This window comes from Zonotrichia albicollis, chromosome 19 (assembly GCF_047830755.1).
Source record: "Zonotrichia albicollis isolate bZonAlb1 chromosome 19, bZonAlb1.hap1, whole genome shotgun sequence".
Taxonomy (NCBI): domain Eukaryota; kingdom Metazoa; phylum Chordata; class Aves; order Passeriformes; family Passerellidae; genus Zonotrichia; species Zonotrichia albicollis.
In genome coordinates, this window is record NC_133837.1 from 10,413,451 (window position 1) to 10,427,361 (window position 13,911).

Genomic DNA, 13,911 nt, shown 5'->3' on the forward strand with positions numbered 1-13,911 from the left:
AAGCTTTAAAATCAAGTCTAGATTAAAAATTGCAAAATGATTACTGGAAACCTGTTTGATAATTGATAACTGAAGGCTTTGAGCTGAGGGCAGAGGATGGGATTTTTTGGCTAAAATTCAAGTCAGAGCTAGAAATACAGAATTTCTACCCAGCTTAGAAACCAACAAACCCAAGCCACCCTTCATTGTTTGGGATGATAAAGTAGTTTTGTAATCTTGGCCTGTATTGCCATTTAGAACAAAACTAATTAGAGTGGAAGTTTTGTAGCATAGCTGTGATTTGCTCAGCATGGGAAGCTTTGCAACGTGGTGGATAACAAAAGCTTTAAAATCAAATCTAGATTAAAAATTACAAAATAATTATTGAAAACCTGTTTGACAACTTATAACTGAAGGGTTTGAGCTGAATCATGGGAAGTGCAGTAGGTCCATGAAGAGGAATGTGCAGGAAGATGGCCACTGTCCCCTTTTTGTTGTATTCTACTGCTTTGAATTGTTTTCTGTTTCTTCATTGCTTTTTTATTTGCATCCATTTATTCCAGCAGGATTCTCATTTGCACCCATTCTAATAGTGCTGCTGATCTCTACATAAAGGATTATTTACATCCCTATGTAGAAGCAGGCAATCCCCAGGCAAGACCTCTCAGGTATTTTTTTAAGGCTTATTATATATCTATGAAATACTATTCTTAAGAAAAGGTGTCTATAAAAAAAGGTTAAAGTACTTTTAAAATATAAAAGCATATTGGCGTTACCAGCAGTGCATTTAAAAACAGCCTAAAAGGAATGTGAAATATTGTAACATAATTTTTGGTCATTTGTTAAATAAAAATAAAGACATCCTTTTTTAAGCTTCTATTATTCTGTTGATAAATGTGTCTTTCCTAATGAGCAAACTTTTGATACACTCCTCTAAAAGCTACTATGATAAAATAAAATGGATTTTAGTTGTGTTTTAATTTCTGAAAAATTTGCCTCGCAATTACAAGGTTAATTTGGAAACTGGGATTCCCCACCTGGCTTCTTGAAGAAACATTTTGGTGTCATAGGAGAGATGTGTGAAAGCAGTTTGGCCTCTTCTGATAAATCAGTGTGAAGTGATTGTTTGTGTGTTGAAATGTACTTACTTAATGTGCACTGGGGAAATGGGTTTAGGTAAAAAAAAAAAAAAAGCAGAATCTCAAGAGCAAGGAGGGCAAACTTGCATGGAAATAGTTAAGGAGGATTTATTTCTGGGCATAAATCTGCTCCTGGGAACGTTTTACCCAGTAATCACAATGTATACTTTATACTGCTAACTTAGTGTGTATATATATATATATATATTATAAATTATGAGCATCATTTTCTGAATGCCAGGGGTGAGTTTATAATATTGCTAAGAAAATGACTCTGTGTTTACTTGCTAGCTATTAAAAGCCATCCTGGACTTTTATTTTATGCAATGTCAGTGAAGCCAGTGAAGTTATGTGACAAGGCTGCATCTGCCACAGGTGTAAATTCTCTTGGGTCTGTTGGCTTTGGTTGCCATTGACATTTTACAGACACTGAGGGTCCGGCCAAGGGAAGGAAGGCAGTGTTGTTTTTTAAAAGATATCTTTGATCTAGTTGTGTTTTAACACAGATTGTCTTAAGGTGATTTGTAAAGCACTTTGGGATGAAAACCTTTACGGAGTCTTAATTTTCTGAAGGGAAAAAAATGTGTGTTATTCACCTTTTTGGGAATATTGAAATGTAATTTAACAGTGCAAGGAGTTAAATACAGTTTTATTGTTGCCACGTTGTTGCTGCCTTGTTTTCAACTGTGTAGTCCAGCCTCAGAATTATGAAAAACATAAAAAGTCATATTTTTCTTATGGTTAAAATTTATTTGGATTTTTACTAAGAGAATCACAGCATGTAACTTAAAAGTCACTGAGTGTTTGAATGTAAATTTAATTGTTGTAGCATTTGTTAAAGAGCCTTCAGAAAGTGCTGCTGTAGATTGTCTGATGCTGTTCAAATAGCCAGGACACCTCTATAAAAAATTGAAATTTAAGGAAATGGAGGCACCTCTGGAGTTGTGTATGTTAATAGAGCCACAAGTATGTGTGGTTCCAATAAAAATTCTGACAGATAAAGTTGTTTGAACTCACAGTGCATTAACCTGCCCTGGCAAGAGTTAAAGGTCAATTTTTCTGAATCCAAACTGGAATTGTGTGAGACTCCCAGTTCAAAATTATTTATGGATGTACCTCCCTTATTGACTGTTGTAAAGGTGTGTTTTCAAATTAAAATCATTACTGTTAGATTAAACAGGGGGATCTGAGCCTCTGCAGTATTTAAAAGGAAACATCAAGTGGAGTGGAAGCAGTTAATTATTCAAGGTAGATGTGCTGCTTGCAGAGCTCATTGTGGTTCTAAATAACTGAACACTGCTGTAGATTTTATCTCTTATTTGCTCTACAAGTGATGAGTTGGCTTAGTGGGGAGCAACACAATATTTTATAATATTTATGTTGTTTTTAAAGGAAAGCTAAATTATTTAACATTTTGTACTGAAAACCATGTAGATCTTTCCGTGGGTAAGATGTACATTAAATAAATTATCCTGTCAGTGATGTGACATAAAAGTTTGAGAAGTAGAGTTGGTGGAGCTTTTTGTTTAAATATCAAGTTATAAATTTGTATTATCTCTTAATAAAATAACATCCTCTGCCCTTTGGAAAATACAGAGTCAGAGCGAACAGTGAGAATTTATGTTAAATCTAACTTCTGCACCTAAATGAAATACCAGCAAAGCCTGAAGGCCAAATTCTCATAGTCCTGATGCCCATAAACAAATTATTACCCAGAAAAAACCTGTGCCCCTGGGTTTGATGAGATGAGTCAACTGTATTAGGGGCACACTCCAAAATCTGCCTTTTACTGGAGAAACTTGACACTGAAACACTTTCATACACTTACATAAATGAATGCAGAAATGTTTCTGAAGGAATGAAACCAAACCCAAGCTCCAGCTGGGAGGAGAGAGCTCGGATGAAGTGCTTCTGTTTGATGGTGAGCCACCTGATTTTTTTAAATGCAGGCACCTTTAGATGGTGAGTCAGAGCTGTAAGAGGGAGTAATTGGCTCCTGATTTGTATTTGCTTTTACTCCTTGGATGTGCCTGTCTCCATCAGCTGCTGGAACCTTCTGGAGGTGGCTGCTGAGGCAGGAGAATTCACATTATCACCCTCTCCTAAAAACTCCAGCAAGCAGTAGCAGCAATTCCTCTGTATTTTGCTGGGCAGTGGTTGAGGCATTATTATCATATGAATTTAGTGTTATTTTACTTGCATATTTCAGATTTAGTTGTTTCCATACGCTGGAATACTAAGGGAAAAGGAAAGAGGTTGATCCAGCCTTTTTCTGTATATTGAGTATTTTTATTTATTCCTAAGCATGGTCTTGCTTAGGAATAAATAAACTAATATCTTCAGCAGTGTCAAAAAATAAGTTGGTTCTGTTAAAAATATCTCACTGAAACCCCTTCAGTTCATTTTTTACTACTTTGATCATAGCATTCATATGTAAGTTCTGCATATATCCTGGAACCAGGTAGCTTTAGTATGTGGCTGCTAGCTAAGAATTACCCAGGTTATAAAAAATAATCCATAGGAGCCAGAGTTGAATTAGAAAAGAAAGCAAACAGTAACTCAGACCAAAAACCCTCAGCAGGTTTGAAAACACCATTGCCCCCTTTTCCAAATGAATTCTTGTATGGAAAATGGAATTAATTTATCTTACCAAACGTTAGTTTGGGAAATAAATTACTCTGTTGAAACTCTAGCTTCCACCTTAAAGGAAAACGGGATTAAAAAAGGGGAACTTTCAAGTTGTGGGACAGGTTTTTCACATGTTTTCTGCCTCTCAAGGAACAGATTTATTTGTGAGAATGAGCCTCTCTTTGGAGATGGATCTAAAGAAATGGAAGAAGGAAATCACAGGTGCTTTTAAAGTTTCCTTTAGGCTTCTTGAGACTTGATAGATTTATTTATTTTAGCGGTCTCTTAACAGAGACATGAAATTACCCTGCTAGATTGCTTTCCCTGTGAGTTTTTGTGCTCTTTTTCCTTGGGGGATTTCAGGTGAGAGTTCCCAGCACCAAGGCTGAGGGGGTGGGATGTGTCCCAGAAGGGTTTATTGCAGTGCAGTCCTGGCCTTTCTGTTCTGAACTGAGAGGAGTCAAGATCAGAACGGGAAAAGAAATTTTGAAAACTGAAGCTTAGTCCCCACTGTTGTAAGGAGTCACCAGAAGAAATCACTGTTGTAGGACAGGGGTGCAAATTTAACTCTTTTCCGCCTCCCTCAGAGGTTCTGACTCCAGACTCCCCCTTTTATTTCATTTCAGAAGTGTATTTTATGTGGCTTAGAAGCAATCCCAGCCTGGAATGACTTGATTTAACTGACACTTAGTTGAAATAGTTGGGGAAATTTTCTTTTGTGCTGCCATGCAGGGAAGATGCTGGAAGCACAGAGAGGTCAGCTGCCAGCTCCTTGCATTCCTCATTGGCTGGAGATGCACGGAATTGAAATTTCTGTTGTAGGTACCCAGATGCCCCACTTAGAAATAAATTTCTACAGGAAATGCAGATTCCTTGCATGTTAACCAAGCATTAAATGCAGTGGAAATATTCAGTGCCTTTGTTTGCAGAAGATTGAGCCCCTAATCTGTAATCTTCTGGGATTTCCATTTTGAGGCAATGCTCCATGTATGTACAATAATTTCACTGCCTGTGATTTGGGTAAACCTTACCCTGCAAGGTTTTCATTTCTCCAGAATTAAAGCCTTGATATGAGGCACGTGATGGGAAAAAAATATCTTGTAAGCTGTGGTTGGGTTTGGGTTCTGTACAAAGAACAAAGTGGTGCAAACTGGCTGCAGCCTTTTCCCAAATAATGATAAAATGTGTTGTGGGCACTCATGAGTGTTTTGATTAGTAACTACCTGATTGCTGGAGTTCAGGGGCTCTGCTCATGCAGGGTTAAGACTAATAATTTTAGAAGTTTAGTCTTTGTTTAATCAGAAGTTAAGGGCATATTGCAGGGTGAAATGTTACGATTTCTGTTAAGCTGGTAAACCCCATTTTTGTAGTTGGTTCTTCCAACTTGGAGGAAAAAACCCACCCAATAATGAAATTATGGGTGATTCTATCAGCCCAAGTTGCACCTGAGAAAGAAAGTCCTTGTTCAGTGAAGCTTAACTTCTCTCATGACATTTTCCAAGTAGTCACATCTGTCAGGTGTTTTTATGCCAGTGGTGAATAATAGCTCTGGGATACCTATTTGATCTCACATCAAAATAAAAGAAATTAATGGGTAAGCAGCAATGCAGTTTGAAATGCTGTCAGCCAATCTGTGAGTCACCCAGAGTTGAATTTTTGTAATAAAAGACAGTGCATGGTATAATAATGTCTAATAACCATAATATTTTGCATTTCAATAGCACCTTTCATCCAAGAATCTCAAAGTGCTTTACAAACATAAACTCCCAATAAACTCAGTAATGCTCACAGTACTCCTGTGAGGTGATGGGTAAGTATAACCTCAGTTAAGGTTGGGAAAGTGAAGCACACAAAAGCTGAGGATAAAAAGCTGGGATGAGTGGAGCAGGGGTTATCTTGCTCCCTTGTTGTAGCTGTTAGGCCCTGACTTGGTGCAATAACAGTTTATCAAATCAAACTCATCCCTTTGATAGCTGAGAAGAAATAAATATGTGGGGTAACATTCGGAGCCTCTTGTTCTGAGAATGACTCAGGAGTGTGGGGGTTGCTCTGAACCCAGATTTACCTGCAGTTACCTTTGGTCTCCAGTGTGGATTTGCCTTGGTTGTGTTGTCAAATCAAAAGTCATTCAGGGTACTGAGGTGCCTTTGAGTTTCATTTTGTCCAAAATGGGCAAGGTATCTTCACAAACCAGATTTATTCTAGTGCTGGTACTCGTTTCCCTCACATCACATGGAGCTCAGCTGTAATTTTCAGACGTGGGTGGACATGTGATATCCAGAGTCCAGCCAGTGCAATCATGCTCTGCAATTAGGTGCATAATTACACATTTCCAAACACTTTATTAATGATTTGGGATTTGAACTATGGGTGCAGGAGAAATAAAATAATGAATAGATAAACTGAACACCATTAAATCCTATATTTAGAACTGAAATTATTTTAATTAATTTCATCTTCAGAAATAAATTTAGGCTTTAATTTCTGTACAATAATTCCTTGTAGTTTAAAGGTTCCACTTCAGATTTATAGTTCTTGTTAGAGATTTGGTGGTGAGGAGCACCTGATGGAGGTGTCACAAGGCATCTTTATCCAGCTCCTTGCAGGATGTGCTCACCCTGTGGAGTTACCTGTACCCTGTATTCTGTGTTTCTCTTCCATGTGGCCAAACTGGCTGTAACAGATCATCCCTTCCTGAGAAAACTTCATCACTGAACCCTGGGATGGTGGTTAAAATAACCTGATGTGTCGTGGAAGGGTGTCTGAAATACAGTCAACGTCCTTATATTATAGACTCCAGTCAAACTTCTGGCATTGTTTTCCCATTTTTTTATCCACAGTATCACAGTTATGGCCCTGTGTGGTACAAAGATGAATCCACCTCATGTTTGGTTTGTAGAATTCAGCCAACACAGGGGATGGGTGGGAGGAACAGCAGGATTTGAGTGTATTTCATGTATCAGCTGCAGTGGCTGAGATGGGCAGACCACAGTCAGTTCCATACTCTGGGCTATAGTTACATTTCAGGTCAGCAAATATTTACTAAAAATGAGTGTATTGTAAGTTTAAAATTAAATTGGCATTGATGTGAGGATCACAGGACATAAATATTTGAAGAATTTACCGTGAAATAAAACCTGCTAACTGTTCATATATGGAAAACTGCACTGCATTTACAGAAGGTGAATCCAAGACATTTTAGCATGTAATTCTGCACAGTTGCGCCATTTTGCTTCTTGAAGATGATACTTATTTTTCAGAAAACAGAATATTATTGTTTGAAATATTTGAAATATTAAGCAGTGTTCCAAGCTGATGGAAAATAAACCCCTTTTTGTCTCCTAGGGTATATTTCCGAAATCGCTGGGTAAAGACTGTTCACCCAGTTGTGCATCAGTACTGTTTGATTTCAAGCACACATTCCACCTTCCAGATGCCACAGAAAGAAGACATTCTTAAGCAAAGAGTAGTAGTTGTTACTTTAAATACATCACAGTATCTATGTCAGCTGGATCTTGAACCAGGTAAGATAATTTCTAGACCAGAAGTGGCCATGCTTAAGAAATATCTCCCTTTTGACACTGTTGGTCCCTTACCCAATTCTTGGAACTGTTAAAAAATAAAGTAAACAATGATAATCTTAAAATGTTTGTTTGTTTTTTTATGAATAAATGTTTATTACAAAGCTGTAAACTGCTGGCATTCTAATTAACCTTTTGCTTGTTTTTTTTTTTTTTCCCCTTCTTAAAAAAAAATTAAATAAAGAAGCAGTACTATCTATGATCTGGTGTTTGTGAGATCCAAGAGGGAAAATTCTGTTTGAGATTCTGACTTTGAATATTATGCTCATTAAGGTCATTACTCAGTGGAGCATGTAAGCATAAATAACAGAGAGCTTTTTCCCCTTGTTTTGTGAATTGTTTAGCTTTGCAAGCAACTCCCACACATACAAGCCCTGTCTTTGTTAACATGATACATTTAGGGTTGTTTTCTAAACTGAAAGATATTAGACTGATTTTTGGGGGCAGAGGCTGCTTAGGGTTTATTATTTTCCTGATCTCCAAATTAAATCCATCTGCTTTTTAGAGAATATGGAATTTCTTTACATGAGTTGTTAGGATTAGTTTTTTATGGCTACATTTAAGCATTTGTTGCAACAGAGAAAACGAATATGGAATTTGTGGTAAATATTTTTGGATCTTTAGATAGAAATAGCTGCTTTGTTTGGCAGCAGGCTGTGTACAGTCATGCCATAGCAATGTCTGTGCAGCTGTATGAAATTCATATTTTCCAAAGAAAATTGCTGCATTTTTATGTATGTAATCTGAATTGGATGGTGCACCAAGTCCTCTAATACTTTGTTTTAAACCTTAATATATCACAGATATCACTGTATAAAACCACTTCTATACCTATCCTGAGTTTAGATTTCATAAAATACAAGTCTACAGTGGCCAAGTTTCTTTTCAAGTGCATGTTCTCCAGTGCATACATTCCCACCAAACCTTTGGTCCAATATTATCAAAAGATTGAATTTAAATTTTCCTTCAACTTCTGTTCCTTTTTTCCCCCCCAACATTCCTTTAAGCCCATAACCAGCAAAGTGCTCAGGTATGTGTGCAATTTTAATGGGAAATTTAGTATATAAAATAATTACTAGGACTCAAGTACATGAGGAATTCCTTGTTAGTGTCCAAAGCTCTTCAAGTCTCATGGTGGCAAAATAACTTTCAGATTTGAGAAACCTCTTGAGGGATGGTCTGCCAAGAGATATTTCATCTTGGGGTAAGGAGGGCTCAGATAAAATGTGTTTAATTTCATGTGTATCACAAGAAAGAGGCAGACCTGGGGCTCCTGCTCATGTCCCTGGCCACCAGGTGACCACTGTTGGTCATTTGATGGGTGTGAAAATTGTGTGGTTTTCAGTAGCTGCTAGAAATTAATTTGTGGAAGCCATACTTTTTTAAATTCTAGTTTTGGTCACTATCAGAATACAGAATGTTAAATTCAAGTTCTGGTTTTCAATATTCATCTTATCAAATTTCACATTTCATTTATTTGGTGAAATTTGTGTTTTCCAGGGTTTTTTACACACATTCTGTTAGATGAAGCTGCTCAAGCTATGGAGTGTGAAACGATTATGCCTCTGGCATTAGCTAATAAAAACACAAGAATTGTCTTGGCTGGAGACCATATGCAGGTAAGAGCTGTGCAATTTTTGAGTATGAAGTGCATATGTACAATATTTGTATTTATCTATTTAAGTTATTTATCTGCACCAAATCATATAATAGATGGGGAAGGCAAGGAGAATTCCAGGGATGTTATTTAAGATATGAGGGTATTTATTACAGTCAGGAGTTTATGACTGGTAATCCTTGCTGATTTTTAAAAGAATTCAAGAATATGGAGAATTAGGATTGAGAGAACTTTAAATTTTTATTAGAAACGTCTAATCTGGTGAAGATTTGAACAAGTGAGAAATAAGAAGCTGAAACTAGCCAGTGTTTTTATGTTGCTGCAAAGTGCCTGGGAGCTGCTTGGTTTGGAGAGTTTCAAACACTGATTCTGCCTGTCATTTTTCAGCCTGTAGGCATGAGAAAGCATGCTTGGAAAAGTCAGCTTTACTTGCTTTATTGATTTAGGGCAGATTTATTTGGTTTTATAGATTTGCCTTTAATTCTCCTTGCATCTCACAGCAGCAGTAGGGGGGAAGTGTGCTTTGGTACAGTAACAAACTCAGAGTGGTGTTGCCACCAATAATTTAATACTGCTGGATAATTTCAATGATATTAATAATGCCAAGTAGTGGGGTAGTGCTTTTTAAATATTACTCTCAAAATGCTTTTCAAGAGCTTGGAATTGTTACTTCAGGCTTGATCTCACCAGCCCAGCTGTGTGGATGAATTCCTCCCAGGGCCTGTGTCTCAGGCTGCTCTGTAGCTCAGGGTCTTACAGAAGATTCTCCATCAGCTGTCCAGTATTTAAATCTCAAAAACTAATATGTAGCTGAATCATATGAATTCAGAATGACAAAATAGATTGGCTTCATTTCTGCATTTGGAAATTTTATTTTAAGAATCTAATTTTCATCATCTTTGGTTCTATTTTTCCTGCTGTAGTAAATGTTGGCTTTATTGTTAAACAAGCCCAGTAGGAGTTTAGTGTAACAGTAAATAGGTCACTGGGTTTTTGTTTTTTTCAACAACATTTCTGTTTAAGTTTTTAAATGGTACTAAAATTTCTTTGTTTTCTGATTTGTACTAGTTGTGGTAATAACTGAATTGTAGAAGTGGTTGTCAGAATAATGGTGTAAAGTCATTCTAAACACAGTAGGGAATGTTAAACTTCAATAGAAGGGCTCTTTGCATAGTTATTGAGTATTTTATTGTTCCTTTAAGACCATGCTGGTCTTTTGTTACTTTTCTGGGAGGCAGGAGCATTTCTTTGGAATAACCATGGTCTGTGTCTTCCAACGATGACTGTCCAGCGAGAGGGAGGTTTCATTTCTGGGTTGATGCAAGTACATATGTTGGGAGCATGAAATTCCGAGTCCACCCATTTAGTTACATTTTCTTTGTGTGTGTGTGTCTATTACAGCTCAGTCCTTTTGTCTACAGTGAATTTGCCAGGGAGAGAAACCTCCACGTGTCCTTGCTGGACCGGCTCTACGAGCACTACCCTGCCGAGTTCCCGTGCAGGATCCTGCTCTGTGAGAACTATCGCTCCCATGAAGCAATCATCAAGTAGGTGTGAACTTTTTCACTCTATCCCGTGCTTCTTCTGACTGCTGACCCTGGACAAAAGAGCCAAGCACAGCTGAAGTGTTGCTGGCATGAAATCTTAACTTGTTTCAAAGTTAATTAGTAATTCTGTGCGGTCATTTTTGCCAGGGCTGTGGGACAGAGCCCTCATTCAGGTTGGGCTTGCACACTAAACCAAAGAAGAGCCAGCTTTCCCTTTTTAACCACCCAGCAGTTTGTTATGTAGGCTCTGTGCTCCTTTGAACCATTTCAGAATTTCAGATTTACTGGGGATGATTATCTTGGAATGGTGAGCTGTGGGCAATGTAAGGAACATATGGATATCCAACTGTGAATGGAAAAAATAGGTCAAATTTTGAGCATGTTTCTTTACTGTTGACATCTTTTATTACTTCTTTCAAGACACATTAATCAGTGGGTTTGCATTTTTATGCTATGATAAACTAATGGCTGCCAGTGTAATGAGCTCATCCATGAGCTGTGCTGGAAAGAATAAGTGCAATCATGGGGAAAAATGCTAAAGTTTAAATCCTGGCTCAAATATGTACTGAGGAATATTATGTTGGTACCCAGTCATACTAATTAGGTTATCACTGTGTTCAAAGCAAAAGCAGAAATATTTAAGTGCTCTGGGGAATCAAAAGTGAGAATGTAAAATATTTTTTTACATAGCTTGATCTATCTTCACTTTATGGACTTTGTAGTTATAGGCTGAGTGCTGCTAAATTGCTTATTCTGAGTTTCTGAGTTTGAAATGAGAGAACATCTGTAAAGGAAGGGATCATTTCAGCTTTTCTTTAGACATCACTTCCATGTCATTTACCTCAGAAAGATCATGAAAATTCACTTCAGCAGCTGGAGCTCAGACAGGGAGTCCCAAGAAAGAGCCACTTTGTTGAACACTGAGGTGAAAATGCAGAAACACCACTGGGGCTGCTTGGCCCTCTGGTCAAAGCCCAGTGTGCCCAATTCCACTGGGAAGTGTTGCTGTGGGAGGTGAAAGCAGCTGAACACTCCCATGGTGGTCCCTTTAGGAGATGTCTCAAGTCTCCTTTTTGTGTTTTGTGGAATTTCCCCTGACAAATGGGACCATGACACTTAGGACAGAAGTGTAGGAAGATGAAGGGCTCATTAATCATCTCTACCTCACTGAAGCAGAGACACCATGAGAAATAGAGGAAAGAAGGAGCCATTAGTTAAGCCTGACTTTGGCATTGTAATTGGAAGAAACAGCCCATACAGAAAAGTTTTGTTGTTTAATGAGATCTCATTAGTGAAAGTTAATTTGCAGAAGAGATGGTTAGATTTGCCCCCTGGCTGCTGCAGCCTAAGCCAGAGAGGAGCCCAGTGTTCTTCAGGGCTGTCCAGGGTAAGGCAGTGCAGGTCAGGGTGGGCTGCAGTGCTTTGGTGGTGATTTGGTAGCAGAAAAGTTGCTGTGGCTTTTCCATGAGCAGCTGTTTCCATCTCAGGCTGCAGTAGCAGGAATCCTGGAAGAACTGGATGGAGCCACCAGCTGCACAATCTCCTGCTTTGGTTGTCTTTGTGCCAGGCTCTGCTCAGGTTTCTGCAGCCTCTGAGTGATATCCAGAGAAAATTAAGGTTGGAGGCTGAGCACTGAAAGTGAGATGATAGCAAAATTCACTCATTACTGAATCCAGTGCATTAATTTAGCTCTACTGTGCAATAACATTTACAGCACTCTGCAGCCTCTCCTTGCTGCCTTTTTGTCTCATTCCATTCAGGTTGCCTCTTTCCCTCCTGCTTTTCACCATGAAGTAGTTCTTGCCTCATTTCTTTTCCAGTCAGAGGAACTGTCCTGGTTGTGTTTCTGGTCTCTAGCAACGTAGATCAGCCTGGAGTGGAAGCCACAGAAGAAAAGCTTGGTTGACAGCTGAACACTTGGCCTGCATCATGCTCAGTGCACACGAAATCTGTAGTAAATTTATCTTCCAAGTTCAATAACTCTTAACTGACATGAGCAAGCTCATTGTCCAGCCTGGGGAATAACCAGTGCCAGACAGCAAGTGTTCTTCTTGCCCACTTTCCAGCCATCAGAACTTCTGAGTGAAACATCAGTGAGAATGTTCATAACTTTGTCGAGCTTTAGATGAGAGGAGAAAACAGCCTTTGTAGAAAAAGTGTTGGAGAAGCATATTTTTAGTGCCTTCTGCTGTGTCTGTAGAAGGGAAATATCAGTTCAGAGAAATCATTTGAAGATGCTGAATAGTAATCAGTGGTTCTGTTTTCCTTATGAAGTATTTTGTGGTTGCATATTTCATCAGGGAGATTTGCATATTTTATCAGTGAGCTCATGTGTAGACTCCACATTTTCCCCTGTTTTGCCTCGTTACAGTTACACATCTGAACTTTTCTATGAAGGCAAATTGATGGCAAGTGGAAAGCAGCCAGCACACAAAGATTTCTACCCTTTGACTTTCTTCACAGCACGTGGAGAAGATGTGCAAGAAAAAAATAGTACAGCTTTTTACAATAATGCAGAGGTAACTCTTCTTTGCTTTTACTGTTGATTGTTTTTTTAAAGCTCCACTCCCCCAAATTTACTGGTTTATGCTGTGTGGGTTGGAAGACATAAATTGTCCTCTGCTAGGAGAGTGGAACATGGAGTTTGCTAAACATGATGTAATGAAAATTGCAATTGTAGTAAACATTTCCACTAATTTACCTTCTTTTTTTTTCTCTGCAAATTATAAGCTGCATCTCATTCTCCCAGGCTCATTCTTCAGGAGAGAAGATTTGTCTTTCCTGATAATTTATGTGACATTCTGATAGATGTATCTTAGCAACTGAGAGTAACTGCAATTTGAAGTAAAACTTAGATTTCTTTGACTGTTGTAGAAATGTTCCCACTCAGATAAGAGTCCTCAGGAGTAACATTTCACATTTCCTTTAATATGTTTGGGATCAGTGTCTAACTGATAATGTGCAGATGAGATTCTTTTAGGTGAGAACTTATTCTCTGTTTGTTTCATGTAGATTTATTGATTTTCTTCAAAAATTGCTTTCATTCTCATTCCTTCCCTTGTGTTTTAAAGAACCAAACAACCCAAGCCCACAAAAACAAACACATGCAGCAGCACCCACCTCCCACCTTCTGCCTTGATAATGCTGCTCATAGTGGAAGATGCCTTTTTCCAGTTAGGGAGGGAGGGAAAATCAAATAACAGTGATTTTCATAAGCTTAGGAGGAATTTCTGGGTAGTGCTTGTTGTGAACACTGCAGAGCTGCCTGTTCCCCCTTGTTGATCATGGTGGGGTTCCTCTGCTGCACAATTTGAAACCTGTTTGTTGTTGATGTGCTGCATTGTTAAACATTCTTTGCTGCATTAAAATATCTTCTGAAATAAGAAGCTCCAATGACTTCTGGACACCTGACTGCTTTC

General features: G+C 38.2%; 1 protein-coding gene across 6 annotated transcripts in view; it reads left to right on the forward strand.

Moving 5' to 3' along the window:
* The window catches only part of HELZ (helicase with zinc finger), a 93,448-nt gene that overhangs the window by 49,513 nt on the left and 30,024 nt on the right, over positions 1-13,911 (forward strand). For 4 of the 6 annotated variants that reach the window (XM_074554886.1, XM_074554888.1, XM_074554891.1 and 1 more), the window contains 5 exons: positions 543-647; positions 7,092-7,270; positions 8,828-8,946; positions 10,347-10,492; positions 12,864-13,011. In XM_074554886.1, the coding sequence (XP_074410987.1) occupies positions 543-647; positions 7,092-7,270; positions 8,828-8,946; positions 10,347-10,492; positions 12,864-13,011 (697 nt within the window). The remainder of the gene's footprint in view (positions 1-542; positions 648-7,091; positions 7,271-8,827; positions 8,947-10,346; positions 10,493-12,863; positions 13,012-13,911) is intronic. The other 2 variants (XM_074554889.1, XM_074554890.1) reach the window with 1 other exon arrangement.